The sequence below is a fragment of the Schistocerca americana genome, chromosome 10, assembly GCF_021461395.2.
Source record: "Schistocerca americana isolate TAMUIC-IGC-003095 chromosome 10, iqSchAmer2.1, whole genome shotgun sequence".
Classification (NCBI taxonomy): domain Eukaryota; kingdom Metazoa; phylum Arthropoda; class Insecta; order Orthoptera; family Acrididae; genus Schistocerca; species Schistocerca americana.
This window is the reverse complement of record NC_060128.1, coordinates 93,530,377-93,551,813: the sequence shown is the minus strand read 5'-3', so window position 1 is coordinate 93,551,813 and position 21,437 is coordinate 93,530,377. Positions and strand designations below refer to the sequence as shown.

Genomic DNA, 21,437 nt, shown 5'->3' with positions numbered 1-21,437 from the left:
TAAGGACATCACTCACATCCATTGAGGCAGGATTCGAACCTGTGACCGTAGCGGTAGCGCGGTTCCAGACTGAAGCGCCTAGAACCGCTCGGCCACACCGGGCGGCGTGTGTGATGTCCTTAGGTTAGTTAGGTTTAAGTAGTTCTAAGTCTAGGGGACTGGTGACCTCAGATGTTAAGTCCCATAGTGCTCAGTGCCATTTGCACCTGAAAAGACGCCTGGATCTGTAACCGAAATACTGAGCAGAAAATGGAACACCTCGACTGAACGTCATGAAGCTTACTACAAGTTATTTTTTTTATGAAAATTTTGCTCATTACAAAATTATTGTAATTAAAAAGTTTCACTTTCGCCTAAATTAACGCGGGAAATGTGAAATTGTAATTATGGGTAGTTACGTCCGAATTGTGTGTTGACAGATGTGAAAATTATCGAACTATCAGTTTAATAAGCCACGGCTGCAAAATTCTAACACGAGTTCTTTACAGACGAATGGAAAAACTGGTAGAGGCCGACCTCTGGGAACATCAGTTTGGATTCCGTAGAAATGTTGGAACACGTGAGGCAATACTGACCCTACGACTTATCTTAATAGATTAAGGAAAGGCAAACTTACGTTTCTAGCATTTGTAGACTTAGAGAAAGCTTTTGAGAATGTTGACTGGAATACTCTCTTTCAAATTCTAAAGGTGGCAGGGGTAAAATACAGGGAGCGAAAGGCTATTTACAATTTGTACAGAAACCAGATGGCAGTTACAAGAGTCGAGGGACATGAAAGGAAAGCAGTGGTTGGGAAGGGAGTGAGACAGGGTTGTAGCCTCTCCCTGATGTTGTTCAATCTGTATATTGAGCAAGCAGTAAAGGAAACAAAAGAAAAATTCGGAGTAGGAATTAAAAACCATGGAGAAGAAATACAAAGTTTGAGGTTCGTCGATGACATTGTAATTCTGTCAGAGACAGCAAAGGACCTGGAAGAGCAGCTGAACGGAATGGGCAGTGTCTTGAAAGGAGGATATAAGATGAACATCAACAAAAACAAAACGAGGATAATGGAATGTAGTCGAATTAAATCGGGTGATGCTGAGGGAATTAGATTAGGAAATGAGACGCTTAAAGTAGTAAACGAGTTTTGCTATTTGGGGAGCAAAATAACTGATGATGGTCGAAGTAGAGAGGATATAAAATGTAGACTGTCAATGGCAAGGAAAGCGTTTCTGAAGAAGAGAAATTTGTTGACATCGAGTATGGATTTAAGTGTCAGGAAGTCGTTTCTGAAAGTATTTGTATGGAGTGTAACCATGTATGGAAGTGAAACGTGGACGATAAATAGTTTAGACAAGAAGAGAATAGAAGCTTTCGAAATATGGTGCTACAGACGAAAGCTAAAGATTAGATGGGTAGATCACATAACTAATGAGGTGGTATTGAATAGAATTGGGGAGAAGAGGAGTTCGTGGCACAACTTGACTAGAAGAAGGGATCGGTTGGTAGGGCATATTCTGAGGCATAAAGGGATCACCAATTTAGTATTGGAGGGCAACGTGGAGGGTAATAATCGTAGAGGGAGACCAAGAGATGAATACACTAAGCAGATTCAGAAGGATATAGGTTCTACATCTACTTTTATACTCCGCAAGTCACCCAACGGTGTGTGGCGGAGGGCACTTTACGTGCCAGTGTCATTACCTCCCTTTTCTGTTCCAGTCGCATATGGTTCGCGGGAAGAACGACTGTCTGAAAGCCTCCGTGCGCGCTCTAATCTCTCTAATTTTACATTCGTGATCTCCTCGGGAGGTATAAGTAGGGGGAAGCAATATATTCGATACCTCATCCAGAAACGCACCCTCTCGAAACCTGGCGAGCAAGCTACACCGCGATGCAGAGCGCCTCTCTTGCAGAGTCTGCCACTTGAGTTTATTAAACATCTCCGTAACGCTATCACGGTTACCAAATAACCCTGTGACGAAACGCGCCGCTCTTCTTTGGATCTTCTCTATCTCCTCCGTCAAACCGATCTGGTACGGATCCCACACTGATGAGCAATACTCAAGTATAGGTCGAACGAGTGTTTTGTAAGCCACCTCCTTTGTTGATGGACTACATTTTCTAAGCACTCTCCCAATGAATCTCAACCTGGTACCCGCCTTACCAACAATTAATTTTATATGATCATTCCACTTCAAATCGTTCCGCACGCATACTCCCAGATATTTTACAGAAGTAACTGCTACCAGTGTTTGTTCCGCTATCATATAATCATACAATGAAGGATCCTTCTTTCTATGCATTCGCAATACATTACATTTGTCTATGTTAAGGGTCAGTTCCCACTCCCTGCACCAAGTGCCTATCCGCTGCAGATCTTCCTGCATTTCGCTACAATTTTCTAATGCTGCAACTTCTCTGTATACTACAGCATCATCCGCGAAAAGCCGCATGGAACTTCCGACACTTGCAGTAGGTACTGGGAGATGAAGAACCTTGCACAGGATAGAGTAGCTTGGAGAGCTGCATCAAATTAGTCTCTGGACTGAAGACCACAACAACAACGTCCGAAGTTTGGGTCTGTGCTTAGCATTTGGCCTAAAAGGTACATGTCAGTTAGTCTGTGATTAACTTATTGTTTGAAAGATACTATGCCACTTGTATGATAATATTTCTCATTTGTCTCACTTTTCTCTTGTAGTTGCGTGGTGAACAACTGATCTGATGTTTTTATTTATTTAATCGTACGGCTAGGGCACCCCGTCGGGCAGGCCGTTGGCCGGGTGCCGGTCTCTCAATCTGACGCCACTTCGGCGACCTGCAGCTGAAGAGGACGGTAGGATGATGATGAGGACAGCACAACATTCAGTCCCTGGGCGAAGAAAATTCCCCGACCTATCCGGGAATCGAACCCAGGCCCAGAGGATATGACAATCCGTCACGCTGACCATTCAGCTACCGGGAGCTGACGATCTGATGTTAATAAATGATGAAAAACACGACAAAATGTGCTTCAATCGTCACATAACAAACCCGATCTTAGACAATGACCAGGAAGCAGTAGAGACTGATAAAAGCTGTTTGGTTTGCGATTACTTCTTCCCAGTTGGTTCATTTGGGGAAGGGGCTAAACAGCAATGTCATCGGTCCCATCGGATTAGGAAAGGATGGGAAAGGAAGTCGGCCGTGAGCGTTCAAAGGAACCATCCCGGTACTTGTCTGAAGCGATTTAGAGAAATCCCGGAAAACATAAATGTGGATGGCCGGACGCCGGTTTGAAACGACGTCCTTCCGAATGCGAGTCCAGTGTGCTAACCACTGCGCCACATCACTCGGTACTTCTCTTCTTAGAAGTGCAAGAATGGTGAGAATGTGCTTACCTTCTTTGCTGTTTATCTTGGTTGCAAACTGCCAAAATTGTAATATTCCATCAAAGTGCATTTTTGGCACAAATTACCGACCCGTTCCGCCTTCGCATGGGTAACATTAAATACCGACGGCCATCCCACTTGTCTGACGTAGCATACTCTGTTTACGGGCCACTGCATACAGATGTGAATAAAATTCAGTAGGTGAAATTCATCACTTTCCTACACACTATGTGACCAAAAGTATCCAGACATTCCCAAAAACATACGATTTTCGTATTAGGTGCATTGTGCTGCCACCTACTGCCAGGCACTCCATATCAGCGACGTCAGTAGTCATTAGACATCGTGAGAGTCCAGAATGGGGCGCTCCGCGGATCTCACGGACTTCGAATGTGATGTCAGGTGGTTGCGTGTCACTTGTATCATACGTCTGCACGCGAGATTTCCACACTTCTAAACATCCCTAGGTCAACTGTTTCCGATGTGATAGTGAAGTGGAACCGTGAAGGGACACGTACAGCACAAAAGTGTACAGGCCGACCTCATGTGTTGACTGATAGAGACTGCCGACAGCTGAAGAGGGTCGTAATGTGTAACAGGCAGACATCTATCCACACCATCACACAGGAATTCCAAACTGCACCAGCATCCACTGCAAATACTATGACAGTTAGGCGGGAGGTGAGAAAACTTGGATTTCACGGTCGAGCGGCTGCTCATAAACCACACATCACGCCAGTAAACGCCAAACGACGCCTCGCTTTATGTAAGGAGCGTAAACACTGGACGATTGAACAATGGGAAAACGGTGTGTGGAGAGAGAATCACGGTACAGAATATCGCAATCCGATGGCAGGGTGTGGGTACGGCGTATGCCCTGTGAACGCCATCTGCCAGCGTGTGTAGTGCCAACAGTAAAATTCGGAGGCGGTGGTGTGGTCGTGTTTTTTTAAGGAGGGGGCTGTCACCCCTTGTTGTTTTGTGTGGCACTATCACAGCACAGGCCTACATTAATGTTTTAAACATTTTCTTGCTTCCAACTGTTGAAGAGCTATTCGTAAATGGCGATTGCATCTTCCAACACGATCGAGCACCTGTTCATAATATACGGCCTGTGGCGGAGTGGTTACACGACAATAACATCCCTGTAACGGACTGGCCTCCACAGAGTCTTGACCTGAATCCTATAGAACACCTTTGGGATGTTTTGGAACACCGACTTCGTGTCAGGCCTCACCGACCGACATCGATACCTCTCCTCAGAACAGCACTCCGCGAAGAATGGGCGGCCATTCCCCAAGAAGCCTTCCGGCACCTGATTGAACGTATGGCTGCGAGAGTGGAAGCTGTCATCAAGGCCAAGGGTGGGCCAACACAGGGTTGAATTCCACCATTACTGATGGAGGCCACAACGAACTTGTAAGTCATTTTCAGCCAGGTGTCCGGATACTTTTGATCACATAGTGTATAACTGATTCGCCTAGCTGGGCAATGGATCTACCTTCTTCAGCGCAGGTACACAAATACGTCCGACTTCCTGTGGGAATCTCAGAGTGGCTGCAGATAGGTGGCGCTCGATGGGACTGTGAATCGGCTGTGAGGCATACCGAGGTAGTCTGTGTAGTTGCGACGACGTTGTGTCCCAGATGGCGCTGTGGTTACCGCACATGCCTAGTAACCAGGAGATCCTGGGTTCGAATCCCAGTCCGGTACACATTTTCACTCGTCGCCGCTGATTCCACGTAATGTCCCGATGCAGATGGCAGTAGTGATCCCTTCCTCTTCCTTTCCTTTCTTTTCCTTTCACCCCCTCTCCACCTTCAATTCACATAAAATTAGATTAATTATCACACCCAGAAATACATTCAAACAATCATTCCTCCCACGCTCAATACGTAAATGAAACGGGAACAAACCCTAATAATCATACAATGTAGGCTTTCACTGCCGGTGTTGTCTTCAGTTGAAACTTCCGAGCTGAGAGGCCGTGGTCGATGTATAAAATTTCCACCTAACGTTTCGTCTCCATCTGCGGGAGACATCTTCTGAGGTCTTCCGGCTACTGCCACTGAGGCTCCAGGTACTCTCGCATTTATAGAGCGCATAGAGGGCTCCACCATTCGTCACGTGATGCCGACGGTATGCCTATCTTTGGAAGGCGTCATCATTCTCGATTAAGAGAAATCGATTGTCATTCTGCTGGCGCAACGTCGACATCCATATTTTGTCCAACTTTAAAACTTCCTCTTTTCTGTTAAAATTATTATGGAGTTTGTGAAACTCTATTGCTTCTTTAAACATGCGCTCATGATAATGGTATGTTCGTGCTAGAACTCTTGTCTCATTAAATTTAATTGCATGGTTCCCATCTCACAAAAACCATAATAATTTTAACAGAAAAGAGGAAGTTTAAAAGTTGGACAAAAGATGGATGTCAACATTGCGCCAGCAGAATGACAATCGATTACTCTTAATGGAGAATGATGACGCCTTCCAAAGATAGGCATACCGTCCGCATCACGTGACGAATGGTGGTGCCCTCTATGCGCTCTATAAATGCGAGAGTACCTGGAGCCTCAGTGGCAGTAGCCAGATGACATCAGAAGATGTCTCCTGCAGATGCAGACGAAACGTTAGGTGGAAATTTTGTACATCGACCACGGCCTCTCAGCCCGGAAGTTTCAACTGAAAACCCTAATAACTTAGACAATGCATTTCACAGTGGTCTGTACATGTAGATGCAGATTTAGATGTAGACAGTCGTGACTCCACTGCACAGCAAGGGCATTTTTATGGGAATCGGGTATCGATGACCGTCACTTACATGGCGGTGTTGCGAACTGGCGCCGGAATTCGTGCACGTGGGTCGTGATCTGGCTCCTTTCTGAGCAGGGTAAGAGCTGACCGAGGAAACTACAGAAAAAGATTGAAGGCGTTATTTCGGCGTTGTTCCTTAATGTTTCACATCCATCCTGCATTCTCTATGCCCTGTTACATTTATGCACACTCTTACGGAATCAGCTTGTAGAGGTGGTACGGATGTTTTTACACAGTCGCTTGCCCTTCCCCGTGTTTGCGAGTGGAAGAGGAAAGGAAATGACTAGGAGTGGTATATGGTATCCTTCGCCATTCGCTGTACGGTGGGGTGAGGAGTATGCATGTAGGTATAGATGAACAGAGTTACAGCTAAGACAAGTCTAGTAATGTAGTGTTGAGTGGTACTTAAGTAAATAAATTAGTGAAATCAAATTGAACTGGAAATTAGAATATAAATGAAAAACTTGGTTTAGTTTAGAGAGCTACATACTGGCAAACAGCGGGCAGAACAGCAGAGCAGAAGAGACAATGACCGTGAAGTCAGCAAGTTCCACATAAGCGGGCGCTGTCGATTCAGCCGTCAGGGCATCGCCCGACCGGCTCACGTGTTTCTCAGTCGCCACATGTGAGCAAAGGCCCTCGCCTACATTCCAAGAGCCAATGACCGACGTTAAGAAGATTCTTCGAGAAGCTGTTCAACGTGACAGAAGAGGCAATGACCGGCTCACGTGTTTCTCAGTCATCACGTGTGATCAAAGGCCATCGCCTACATTCCAAGAGCCAATGACCGATGTTAAGAAGATTTTTCGAGAAGCTGTTCAACGTGACAGAAGAGGCAATGACCGTGAAGTCGTTCACCTCCAGTAAACTGAAGTGAATAAATACGCGAGACGCAGTGAGCCTGAGACGGAGACGAGAGACGAAGAAGACGAAGAAGTGAAGAAGCGTAGCAGTAGTTTTCAGTCAGTTTCGGTGCTGAAGACCGTCATGCAAGAAGAGTCTGCATCATGCACAGACGAACCAAGTCCGCCGCTGTAATGGAATAGTAAGCAGCAGCCGCGGCGCCAGAAGAGAGAAGTTAAAAGGTATTTGAAGTCTGATTTTAAGTACCCGGGTGACTCGTGAGGACGGGAAGGAGACGGCCTCACATCAGCAGTCACCTGTGAGCTGGGATGAAAACCTGACAGCCGAAGACTGGCAAGCGGGAGTCCGTGGTTCGAGTTCGGGACACTGGCCTTGCCCCGCCGCGCCGCTCCGCTGGCCGATGCACAACACACGAGGCCGCTTAGAGAAGAGAAACACTGGGACGCCACATCCAAGGTATCATCCGATGCACGACTTCGCTCGCAATAATTAAACGGGCCACCTCGCGCTGCGCGTCTCCAGTCAACTGGGCGAGACGGCGACACGAGATACACACCGCTACGCGTAATCAGACGCCGCCGCCGCCGCTGCCGCAGCAGAAGACTTCGCAAACGACACAGCTGCCGCTCTCCGAGCCAGAACATCGAGTAAGAAACAGTTGTACAAATCTTCAATAAAAGTTATCTTATGTAAAAATGATGTTTCATTCGACCTCATACCCGAGCCAAGGAAGAACCCACCCTGCCCACATGTTGTTAAGAGAGAAAAATTAATTAATTTAGTATTTTCACCCTGACATAATGCTTTAGAATGCTCATCCTGACAATTGACTAGCATCAAAAGAGAAAACCCAGTTATATTTAGTGACAAAAATGTTACAGTAGTGATTACTACAGGGGATGGGCAAAATAATGTGGACAGTGGTAGTAATGAGATAGTTCTGTTTGATGGTCAACAGAGAAGGTAAGGCACATGTCGCACTGAACTGTGCATTTTCAGTACGGACTAGGCATCAGTGCAGGTTGTTTACGAGTAGTGCACACTTCATATTTGCATTCAGAGGCCGAGGTGGACGTGCAATGCAAGACCTAACAGAGTTCCAAAGAGGGCAGATTATGGGGGCCCGATTAGCTGGAGCATCAGCAAGCAAGGCAGCCAACTTATTGGATGTTTCGAGAGCAACTGTTTCAACAGCCATGACAGCCTACACAAAACATGGAAAGACGTCTTCGTGTAAACGTAATAATTGACGCAAATCAAAACTAAATGACAGAGATCGGCGTAAGCTAACACGAATTGTGTCAAAACAACAGAATACTACGCCGGCTAAAGTGACTGCAGAGCTCAATAGCCATCTTCGAGACCCCGTATCTATCGACGCTGTCCGCCGAGAACTCCATGCAGCGAATATTCGTGGACGAGCTGCTATACTGAAACCATTAGTGGCGACAACCAACGCAAAGAAGCGTAAAACATAGTATCAGGAGCTTATATACTGGACGGCTGATCAATAGAAACGCGTCATATAGTCTGACGAGTCAACGTTTCCTTAATTTCAAACATCTAGAGAACGCCAGAAGAAGACTACAATCCTGATTGCTTAATTCCAGCTGTTAAGCATGGAGGTGGAAGTGTGATGGTGTAGACAGCCATATCATGGAATTCTGCTGGTCCTATAATTACTATCAAAGGCCGCGTTACAGCCAACGATTATGTGAACATTTTAAATGATCAGGTGAACTCCATGATTCAAATGTTGTTGCCCAACGATGATGCGATATTTCAGGACGATAATGCACCCATTCACACAGCCAGGACAGTACAGTCGTGGTATGAGGAGCATGCAACTGAACTGCAGCGTCTTACCTGGCCAGCACAGTCCCCAGACTTGAACATTATCGGACCATTGCCCTTGTGGGCGGCATTGGAGCGCAGTGTTCGGAGCATATTTCCACCTCCCTCGTCACTACAGGAGTTAAAAGATGTTCTGATCGAAGAGTGGGATATGTGGTGTATTTCTTTTTTAAAAAAGATATTTATATTCGGATCAAATTATTATTCTCTTGTGAAGATTCAGAAATCTGTTGTGAGTTTTGCACCACTTCTTGGCAGGAAGAGCAAAGACTTTTCAAAAAACTTAAGTACTGTATGTGATATTTTATATGTCACCTGAAATCGTTTGCAGAAGGCGTAGCGTTCTCAAGATCAAGAACAGAGTTCGCATTGCCACTTAATTTATTTGTGTCGTGATCATGTTCGATCACGACCGGATATGAGACGTAGCAACTACGAAGAGAGAAACCTAAGGGACCAGACAGAGCTGGAAATTTTCTTTGCTATACTACACCACACATTAAAAGAAGTTAGATTTAAATCACAAACAAGGTAAATAGCAATACACCTACTGCCTTAACTACGACGTTTGCCGACATGCAGTCCATCCCTGGTAGCTATAAAAACGCCGTTATTTCTGTTGCTATTAATAGGAGATGGATAGCATAGAAATACTTTAAGTAATAAGCAGGCACTACTGCATTTGAGAGCACAATAACTTATTTTATTGCTAACTATAGGTTCCGTACGATTTCAATTTTCTATCTTTCTGGCTGTTTCTTTAAATAAAGTCCTTTAACATTTTCGATATTTCATCTTAGATGCACACATAAATTCTTACATAGCACTGAACAATAATAATATTTTATAATAACTAATTAGTGATTGCGGCCCACGCCATATACGCGTCCGCTGTCTTTAAAAAATATCACGACTGTGTTAACAGAAGAGGATTACAATTCTTCAGCTGTCAAAAAAGTAAGAAACACAAAATATCTCTATCGATACAATTTATGAACAATTCGTATTCCGCGCCGTCGCGCGTAAGGTATTCTTTGAAATATCAGGTGGTCGCTGCTCAGCGACGATCTAAGAAATTTTTACACAGATGGGTTTTATGAACCTGCATGATTAGATTATCGCATGCAAGTTTATTTAAGCTATCGAAACAGATACTAATATTACAAATAACATTCCACAGGAGACTATACAATCGTTATATGCCAGTATTCCAAGAAGAATCGCAGCTGTATTACGGGCAAATGGGGGTCCAACTCCTCATTAATAAACCATTCCCAAGTAAGTACACATTATTTTGCCTATCCGCTACACATCTGCAGTACTTCCCATAGCGGTCGGCAGTGTGAAATCTGGAGTTCAATGGTGTCGCAGATAGTGATTGCTACGAGTTTCAGAGAATTTTGTGATGAATCAAAAGTCTGAAAGACTCCAGCAGGGGGCGAGTGCCCCGTCTTGCCTCCACCCCCGCCCTCTCTGCCACCACCTTGCGGACGCAGATGATGAGCTCTACGCTGTATTGGCTAACAGCTTGTTGTCGTCCTTGGTGAGTTCCTACTTCGTTCGCTGAACCGCGGCGCCGTTCAGCTTGCTGGCCTTCCTCAATGTTGCGGTACTTCCCGGTATCCCCAGCGACCAATAGAGGCCAACGGCCTCGCTTATATGTGCACGGTGCTGGTGAAGCCCCGCAGTGCGCGATGGACCTCCGCCGAGGGCAGTTGTGTGCGCTCTTGCTGCTGCTCACCGCTCGTAAGTACCAGCCAATAAGTTGGGGAGTCGGTAGGGGACGAATCCATCAGCCTGACAAATGTGGCCAACCCGCTGCAGTCTGTCTGCCGTTATATTCGGCCAGTGCCCAAACCCCTGGTACAGGTATTCTTTCGTTCTTTGTTCCCATTTACGTTACGTGGCACTGTGGACGGGCCCGCAGACTAAAGATGATGCGATTAACATTTATTATCCACTGAGGCACTTCTGTCGCCCACTTCACTTTTATGAGTCGGTATGTAAAGTAGCAAATCATTAAGAGTTTTCACCTTGCACTGAACGCTTAGCTTGCCGTGGAGCCAGTGAGAGAGCGGGTGTTTGGATCTCACGCTTTGCTACAGGGCCGAGCGAGCAGTGTACTTGATTAACGCTGCATGCAGTACGTTACACGTACTCGCTGTGAATATGAAGAAGTACTATTGTGGTGTCACCGCCAGACACCACACTTGCTAGGTGGTAGCCTTTAAATCGGCCGCGGTCCATTAGTATACGTCGGACCCGCGTGTCACCAGAGTCAGTGATTGCAGACCGAGCGCCGCCACACGGCAGGTCTAGTCTAGAGAGACTCCCTAGCACTCGCCCCAGTTGTACAGCAGACTTTGCTAGCGATGCTACACTGACAAATACGCTCTCATTTGCCGAGACGACAGTTAGCATAGCCTTCAGCTACGTCATTTGCTACGACCTAGCAAGGCGCCATTACCAGTTTATATTGAGGTTATAAATTATGTATCATCAAGAGCGATGTTCTCCAATTATGGATTAAAGTTAAGTATTCCAAGATCTTCGTACTTTATTTGCAATTCTCAAGACATTGTCCTGTTCCAGACCTCACGCCAGTCTGCGTGAGCTTAAACGCGTGCCTTTCGGCTACCTCCGAGTGGCTTGGCTGTCTTGCCAAGTCATTACAACTATTAAATATTAATCGATCTTTTTCATACTTTGTATACCAAATTCTATGGATAATACAACCACACCGTTAAAATTTCAAATCAATAACTCCAATACTTTTGGAGATATAAATGTTTACCTAAATCACATAATAACCGTGCTGGCATTGTGAAACGGAGTATTCATCTATAGTATCTATTGAAACCACAACCCAGAGGATAGGTTCACATAATCTAATGTTCTACAACTTTCTTTATTTTGATTACCACATATTTCTGACGTTATTAAAAGTACTTTGTAAAATTATTGTTTCATCGCGTTTTGGTTGTGTGAAGCATTGGCGTGATGCGGCTCGTGTTACGTGACCACGAGTCTGCATTGCTCAGATACACGTATTTAGTTTTGTAGCTGCGAAGTGCTATTTACGAGGCGACCTGTAAGCCACAGTTGCCGCGTTACATTAACGATCTGTCGCGTACGAGGTGTGCTCAAAAACTAAGGCGACTTTATATTTTTATGAAAAAAAATATTTATTTATTCATTAATATTCACGTTGTCTATGAAGATAGTATAACTCGAAAGAACAGATACCATTGATGACCGTGCAACTTCTCTATAATAAATGATAATTAGTTGAAACCCTCAGCTGCCGACAGGTGTTGTTGACATACCTCGATTGGGACAGCTGAAAATGAGTGCCCCGACCGGAACTCGAACCCGGGATCTCCTGCTTACATGGCAGACGCTCTATCCATCTGAGCCACCGCGTCTGCAGGGACTTATCCCTTGCACGCTCCCCGTGAGATCCACATTCCCAACATGTCCACAACACTACATTCGTAGTGCGCCTAATAGATGTTTGCCCATCATACTCATTGCTCGTGGCAGATTAATCTACCAAGTCCCGTACGAGTTCGGGCATAGCGTGTGCGTTCGCACAAGAAGGTCAATGGCCGGGAACCCATATTTTTAACTATATATGACGGTAGTATCTGTTCCCGAAAGAACAGTTACCGTGGATGACCATGCAGCTTTGCTAGAAATGAAATGATAATTAAATAGACACCCTAGCTGCAAGCAGGCGTTTATACACTTCATTGGGGACAGCTGAAAATGTGTGCCCCGACCGGGACTCGAACCCGGGATCTCCTGCTTACATGGCAGACGCTCTATCCATCTGAGCCACCGACGGCACAGTGGATAGTGGGACTGCAGGGACTTATCCCTTGCACGCTCCCCGTGAGACCCACATTCCCAACTGTCCACAATATACATACATAATGTTCCTAATAGATACTTTGCCCATCCACTCATTACTTGCTCCCACTTAAGTTGACGGTTCCCGTAAGAGTTCGGGCAACCTGTGAGCACTCGCATGGGATAAGTATCTATTAGGAACATTACGTATGTACCGGGTGATCAAAAAGTCAGTATAAATTTGAAAACTTAATAAACCACAGAGTAATGTAGATAGAGAGGTAAAAATTGACACACATGCTTGGAATGACATGGGGTTTTATTAGAACCACCCCATATTGCTAGACGCGTGAAAGATCTCTTGCGCGCGTCTTTTGGTAATGGTCGTGTGCTCAGCCGCCACTTTCGTCATGCTTGGCCTCCCAGCTCCCCAGATTATTGGCTTTGGGGTTACTTGAAGTCGCAAGCGTATCGTGATCGACCGACGTCTCTAGGGATGCTGAAAGACAATATCCGACGCCAATGCCTCACCATAACTCCGGACATGCTTTACAGTGCTGTTCATTATTCCTCGACTACAGCTATTGTTGAGGAATGATGGTGGACGTATTGAGCATTTCCTGTAAAGAACATCAGCTTTGCTTCGTCTTACTTTGTTATGCTAATTATTGCTATTCTGATCAGATGAAGCGCCATCTGTCGGTCTGTCGGGAAGCATGCAAGGGATAAGTCCCTGCAGTCGCACTATCCACTGTGTCCTCGGTGCGTGAGATGGATGGAGCGTCTGCCATGTAAGCTGGAGATCCTGGGTTCGTTTCCCGATCGGGGCACACATTTTCAGCTGTCCGCATCAAGGCCGGCCGGGGTGGACGAGCGGTGCTAAGCGCTACAGTCTGGAACCACTACGGTCGCAGGTTCGAATCCTGCCTCGGGCATGGATGTGTGTGATGTCCTAAGGGTAGTTAGGTTTAAGTAGTTCTAAGTTCTAGGGGACTGATGACTTCAGAAGTTATGTCCCATAGTGCTCAGAGCCATTTGAACCATTTTTTTTGTCCGCATCAAGGTATGTCAACAACACCTGTCGGCAGTTGAGGGTTTCAATTAATTATCATTTATGGATGGATAGAGCGTCTGCCATGCAATCAGGAGATCCTGGGTTCGTTTCCTGGTCGGGGCACACATTTTCAGCTGTCCCCAGCAAGGTATGTCAATAACACCTGTCGGCAGCTGAGGGTTTCAATTAATTATCATTTATGGATGGATAGAGCGTCTGCCATGTAAGCAGGAGATTCTGGGTTCGAGTCCCGGTCGGGGCACACATTTTCAGCTGTCTCCATCAAAATATGTCAACAACACCTGTCGGCAGCTGAGGGTTTCAATTAATTATCATTTATCGATGGATAGAGCGTCTGCCATGTAAGCAGGAGATCCTGGGTTCGAGTCCCGGTCGGGGCACACATTTTCAGCTGTCTCCATCAAGGTATGTCAACAACACCTGTCGGCAGCTGAGGGTTTCAATTAATTATCATTTATCGATGGATAGAGCGTCTGTGATGTAAGCAGGAGATCCTGGGTTCGTTTCCTGGTCGGGACACACATTTTCAGCTGTCCCCATCAAGGTATGTCAATAACACCTGTCGGCAGCTGAGGGTTTCAATTAATTATCATTTATTCAAGTTGTCCCTTCAAAGCAATCGCCCTCCGATACAATACACTTGTGCCAACGCTTCTTCCAATCCTCGAAGCACTTCTCATAAGCACATTCTGATACAGTCTTCAGTTCTTGCAGCGATGCAGTTTTTATTTTATCAATCGTTGAAAATCTTAGTCCTTTGGTAGGTCTCTTCAGTTTTGGGAACAGGAAAAAGTCGCAGGGGCCATATCCGATGAATATGGTGGCTGGGGCATGACTGTCGTGTTGTTTTTGCCAAAAAATCTCTCACAAGCAACGACGAATGAGTTGGTGCATTGTTGTAATGCGAAAACCACGAATTGTTGTCCCACAATTCCGGACATTTTTTGCGTATTGCTTCCGCAAACGACGCTTAACGTCGAGATAATATTCCTTATTGACTGTACGACTTTTTTGGCAAAAATTCAAGGTGCACTACACCACGGTAATTGAAAAAAACAGCGAACAAAACTTTGACATTTGATCGAACTTGGCGTGCTTTTTTCGGTCTTGGCTCTCAGGGATGCTTCCATTGGGACGACTGGGCGTTGGTTTCGACGTCATAATCGTAAACGAATGTTTCGTCACCAGTATGACCCTTTTGAGCAAATCAGGATCATCACTGATGTCATTCGAGAGCTCCTGAGCGATGCTCATGCGACGGTTCTTCTGATCAAAATTGAGAAGTTTTGGAACAAACTTCGCTGTGACACGTCTCATGTCCAAAACATCCGAAAAACATTGCATGACACGAGCCGACAGATATGCCAACATCCTCAGCATGTTCCCATGCGGTAATTCGACGAGTTTCCAAAACAATTTTCTTCACAGCTTCGACGTGATCAGCTGTTGCTGATGAGCTGGGGCGTCCAGAGCGAGGTTCGTCATTGGCATCTTCTCGGCCATCTTCGAAGAAGTTGTACCACTTGCAACCTTTTTTTTTTTTTTTTTTTTTTTTTTTTTTTTTTTTTTTTTTTTTTTTTTTTTTTTTTTTTTTTTTTTTTTTTACTTAGAGCAGACTCACCGTATGCCACTGTCAACATTTCAAGTGTGTTAGAGCACTTGATTCCATGTTTCACACAAAATTTGATGCAATTTCTTTGCTCCATTTTTTATAACATTAGAAAATCGCCGAGTACACTAAAACACGTCTAAACTTTCTATCTGTCAAAAACAAACGAAGTATGCTGTAACTTGAAACTGTGAACATATGTTCGGGACATGTGCACCAACATAACAAAAAGAGATCATTAATGGATTGTATGCTGCCCGCACAATTTGAAAAGATACCGTACTTTTTGAACAGCCCTCGTATGTGACAGCGCCGTGGTATAATGATTGCCATTGCATGTGACATTCATCAGTGCGAGTCAGATGTTTGGGCAAGACTAGCGGTGGACATAAAATAATTGAATCCTTTTATCGCCCATCAGGCTCGTCTCCTGATTTAACCCAAAACTTTAGAGAAAACCTCAGTTCACTTGTATCTAAGTTCACCAATCATACTTTAATTATCAGTGGAGACTTAAATCATCCAGCAATTGATTGGGAAAATTACAGTTTTGTTAGTAGAGGGCGTGATAAGACATCCTGTCAAACTTTACTAAATGCGTTCTCTGAAAACTACAATATTAAGAGTAAAATCAGGCTTTTTGCAGATTATGCAGTTATCTATGATGAAGTACTATCTGAGGTAATCTGCTTAAATATTCAGTCAGATCCTGATAAGACTTCAACATGGTGAAGAGATTCCAACTTGTTCTAAATGTTCGGAATGTAAAATTTTGCGTTTCACAAAACGAAACAGTCAAAAAGTCACTGCAAAAATGCCGTGTGACTAGGGCCTTCCGTAGGGTAGACAGTTCGCCGGGTGCAAGTCTTTCGAGTTGACGCCACTTCGGCGATTTGCGTGTCGATGAGGACAAAATGATAAAAATAAGGACAACACAACACCCAGTCTCTGAGCGAAGAAAATCTCCGACCCACCCGGGAATCGAACCCGGGACATTAGGTATGACATCCTGTCGCGCTGACCGCTTCTTTTTTTTTTTTTTAAATCTCATTTTGTTCGCTTTTGTTCCTTGCATCTGCTCGGGGCGGACGTCGTAAGACATTCATTTAAGTTCGTTGTTGATCGATTAACTCAGTATTTTTTATTACAGACGGCAGCTGACCCTCTGACCGAACACGCTGAGCTACCATGCTGGCGACCACTCAGCTACCAGGGGCGGAAAATAAGTCACTATTGGAATCGGCTAATTCATACAAGTACCTGAGAGGAACACACTGTAGGGATATGGAATGGAGTGGTCACATAGACTCAGTTGTGTGTAAAGCAGGTGGTAGACTTCCGTTTATTGGTTGAATACCAGGGAAGTGCAATCAGTCTACAAAATGTAATTGCTTACAAATCATCGGTACGACCAGTTCTAAAATACTGCTCATGTGTGTGGGACCCTTAACGTATAGGACTAACAGGGGATATTAAATGTATACAGAGAAGGGCAGCACGAATGGTCACAGGTTTGTTTAATCCGTGGGAGAGTGTCACAGAAATAGTGAAGGAACTGAACTGGCAGAGTCTTGGAGACAGAAGTAAACTAACCCAATATTGAAACTTCCTGGCAGATTAAAACTATGTGCCTTTCGCCAGCAAATACTCTACCAGCTTATGGCGAAATTGAAACTGTGATGACAGGTCGTGAGTCGTGCTCGGGTAGCTCAGTTTGTAGAGCACATGCCCGCGAAAGACAAATGTCCCGATTTCGAGTCTCGGTCGGGCACACAGTTTTAATCTGCCGCGAAGTTTCATATCAGCGCACACTCCGCTGCAGACTGAAAATTTCATTCTGTAACCCGAGACTGTCTAGTAACAAAGTTTCAAGAGCCGAATTTAAATGATTACTCAAGGAATATACTACAACCTCTTACATGTCGCTCACATAGGGATCCTGAGGGTAAGATTAGAATAATTACTGCACGCACAGAAGCGTTCACACAATCATTCTTCTCGCACTCCGTACATGAATGGAACAGGAAGAAACCCTAATAAGTGGTACAATGGGACATACCCTCTGCCATGCACTTCACGGTAGTTTGCAGACTATAGATGTACAGTAGTTGTGATGCTCACAGTCACCCATAAGAATTTTACACAACAGTTGCGCAATTACTTTGTTGATAGAATGAGATTTTCACTCTGCAGCGGAGTGTGCGCTGATATGAAACTTCCTGGCAGATTAAAACTGTGTGCCCGACCGAGACTCGAACTCGGGACCTTTGCCTTTCGCAGGCAAGTGCTCTACGGTCCCGAGTTCGAATCTCGGTCGGGCACACAGTTTTAATCTGTCAGGAAGTTTCATACTTTGTTGATAGTTTCTAATGTGCTGAACTCTTCAATGTTCACTTTCACCTATACAAAGAAAATTATAAAGGCTCGTTATTCAAAATCTGAAATCTACAAAAGTTCTTCGGCGATTGCTTCGAAATTTGGACACAACGTTGAATTCGAATACGCATGTGTTTTTACATAGACTGCCTAATTGAGTGCCATGTGTTGAACATAAATGCAAGTACCGTGATCAGCCAGAGCATTATGACAACCGTTCTACTATCGATATAAACCCGTCCAGGTGATAGCAGCATCACCTGGTGAGCAACGACTGCTAGTCAGACAGTCACACGCACGGTGCATGCGGTATCAATGGGCGTACTGTCCAGGTGTAGAAAGGGCAAGGTACGCGTTACATCTGAGTTTGGTCGAGTTCAGATCGTGATGGCCCGTAGGCTTGGCTCGAGCAATTCGTAAACCGCATGACTCATCGGGTGTTCGAGCACTGCTGTGTTGAGTGTCCTCTACACGTGGCGAAACCAAGGTGAAACCACTCCTAATCATGGGATTCCGCAGCTGGCGACGCAATCATCCCGTCCCCCATGCGGATCCTCTATGACCTCATTCCTTTCCCCCATCTGCTCCTATTCCTCGAATATATCCGCATACTCTACACCTCCCACCACCTTGATCCCCCTCACCCCCTGGTTGCTCCTCTCAACCCCCGCCCTCTACCCCACCTTCACTGTTGTGTCCCCCCTACCCTCCACCTCTACACCCTTCATCTCCTTTCCCAAGGTGGCTTCCATCAACTACTCCTCCTGGCTGATGCCCTCTCTCCCTTCATATATCCCACCTATCAACTCTGATCCTCATCTCCCCCTCCTCTCCTCTGTCCTTTCCCTGGGCTCCCTCTTCCCCCCCTCTTCCCCCCCTCTTCGTCCTGTTTTCCTCCACCAAACCTCTCTCTGCCTCCCTTCCCCCCCCCCCTAGTCCTTTTGCATTCCCCAGTCCCTGTCACGTCTGCCCCCCCCCCCCCTGTTATGGGTCCTCGTCCCCCATCAACTCCTTCCCCCCTGCCGTCCACATCGTCTTTTCCTCTCCTTCCCCCCTTTTCCTTCCCATTGTTTGTCCCAGTTCCCCCCGTCTGCCCTCCCTCAGCTGTGGTGTGTCATATTTGTGCCAACTTTTTAGTGCAGTGTTCAAGTGAGTGTTCAGTGTTGTGCATCTATCCAAAGTTTTGCAAACAGAAATCATGCTGTCGCTGGGTGTGAATTTCATATCCTTTGCAAACAGAAACCAGACTGTCGCCGTGTTTTTTAATTGTCTGTCTATTATTTTTCTGCTTCCTGTTTATTTTATTAGCATCATCAACCCTTTGTTTTATTTTTTAAGTTCCACAATTTTCCGCCATTTGACCATTTATGTCACCGATTTTATCGCCAGCTTTTATTATTTATTATTTTCATTTTTTTTAAACAAATTCTGTAGGCTGAAGAGCGGCGTACTAAGCTGCTGCCAGCCCGCCCTCTTCGGGGGGAATCGCAACTCAATAAAGGAGAAAAAAAAATGCCAATGATAACACGTGACCATCGGTACTGGACGTTGGCGCAGTGGCAGAGCTTTTCTTCATCTGATGAATCCCAACACTTTCTTCATCAAGCAGACGGGAGTGTGCGAATCCGTCGTCCTCCAGTGGAACAGCTACTTGACTTCCGTTCTGCAGGACGGAGACAAGCTGGCGGCAGCTCCGAAGTTTCACTTTAAACTAGTTCTTACATACTTACTCGATGGGACTGTAATGGCCCTACATAGAGATCTTACCTGGTTGCTCATTGGTTAGTGACAGGTGACTTTGTGGGACGTTGACTATTTAAAGACAGGCATAAGATTATGTGACTTCTGAAACTACATAATGTTTTGAAAATTGGCTGGGGTAGACTTTGCTATACTGCATGTACTCTACAGTTTTACTATTATCTGGTTTATAAAAAAAGGTTTCATGGTAGTAAAACATAAAATATATGGAACATTATTATTCATCCTTAGTCAGAAATCCCCTACTCACCAGTGTAGCTGAAACCGCTAACACACTGCTTGCTGGACTCGTGTAGGTGTGCCGGCGGATTACTGACGAGGGCTCGTGTGCTGGCCAGCGTGGTTGTGGTTTTTAGGCGGTTTTCCACATCCCGCTAGGTGACTTCTGGACTGGTCCCCACGTTCTGCATCAGTTACACGGATTGCAGACATCTGCACACTATTCCATGGATTACACTAGGTGCAGACAGTTGGGGTACACTAATCCCTTCCCGGGGGGTACGGGGTGGTGACACGAAGAGCATCCGGCCACCCCTTCAAATTAACATGCCACATCCGATTGACCAGCAGACCCCACCAGTCGAGATTAATGCTTGGAAAGAGAGAGAGTCAGAAACCCGCTGTTTACATGTATGAAATCCATCTTGGAATAAATTTGTTATGACCCCAAATTATACAAAATCTCTGTCTGTGATTGAATTAATTAGTGAGAGGTGTTGTTTCATTCAGAAAAAAATATAGCAACAAAAATACATTGTCATACTTCAGAATCTTGTAGGTGTTAAAGCAAAATAGGCAGTTGGAATTGTGAGGTTCTGAACTTTTATTAATGTTAATCATTTCATGAGTTGATTAGTTTCAGATAATTCAAAATATGTTCTCAAAAAGTTGGGAAGTCTGCTTTTGAATGAGTGGTAGCAATACCTCCTATGCTCCCTCTCCTGCAAAATGTTTCCTGATTAAATGTCATAACCTCAGTTGGTCATTTAATTATATAGGCTTCTAGTAAAGTCAATTGCATCATTAACAAGGAAAGTAAATGTGAATAACCCTGAAAGAATGGTTCGGTGTGGGGTGTTGGAGGGGTGAAGTGGACTGCGGTAGTCGTCGTGGGGTTGTGGACCACTGCGGCTGCGGCAGCGACGGAGCCTCTCCATAGTCTCTAGGCCACTGGTTAACATACAATACAGTACATACAATACAACGTAAATATGAACAAATAAACTGTGACTTTAAATGGAATTTTTCATAAAGTACAATTTTATATTACTGTACACATTATCTATTAAGTGTGCAGCTGCATTACATATAGAATGAAATAGCAAAAAAAAAAATTAATTATTCTTGGGAGCAGAAAGTATAACAGATGGAGTAGTAGCAACACACTACAGCTTAGTATCCTGAAGGTAAGTAAGAGCCAGCAATTTTAAATTCATCTTGAGTGTATTTTCTTTTTTGTACAAAATGTGAAACATAAACTCCTGCTTCCTTGCTTTGAAAACATGGAAGGTGAACAGCAGCATCAAAATGGACATGCCAATGAATAAATAAGATAGTTCAATATACACTGAGCTGACATAAGTCATGTGATACCTCCTAATGTCATGTCAGAGCCCCTTTCGCCTGACATAGCGCAGCAACTCGAGGCTGCATGGACCCCACAATTTGCTGGAAGCCTACTGCAGAAACACTGCGTGGTGATGCCTCTATAGCCATCCATAATTGCAGAAGTGTTGCTGGTGCAGGACTTCTTTATTGTGGCCCATAAATATTCGATGGGATTCATGACTGGTGATCTGGGAGGCCAAATCATTTGCTCAAATTGTCCGCTGTCTTCTTCAAACCAGTCATGAACAATTGTGGCGTGGTGACA

At 44.9% G+C, this 21,437-nt stretch overlaps 1 protein-coding gene and 1 non-coding gene across 2 annotated transcripts in view; one reads left to right on the top strand and one right to left on the bottom strand.

Annotated features, from left to right (window-relative positions):
* The first annotated feature begins 10,491 nt into the window (after positions 1-10,491).
* LOC124552548 (clotting factor C-like) overlaps positions 10,492-21,437 on the top strand; it is a 32,111-nt gene continuing 21,165 nt past the window's right edge. The window contains exon 1 of the mRNA XM_047126865.1: positions 10,492-10,637. Within this exon, the coding sequence (XP_046982821.1) occupies positions 10,493-10,637 (145 nt within the window). The 5' untranslated portion in view covers position 10,492. The remainder of the gene's footprint in view (positions 10,638-21,437) is intronic.
* On the bottom strand, positions 12,665-12,739 carry Trnat-ugu. Its single transcript has one exon. It is a non-coding gene; the product is annotated as a tRNA-Thr (tRNA).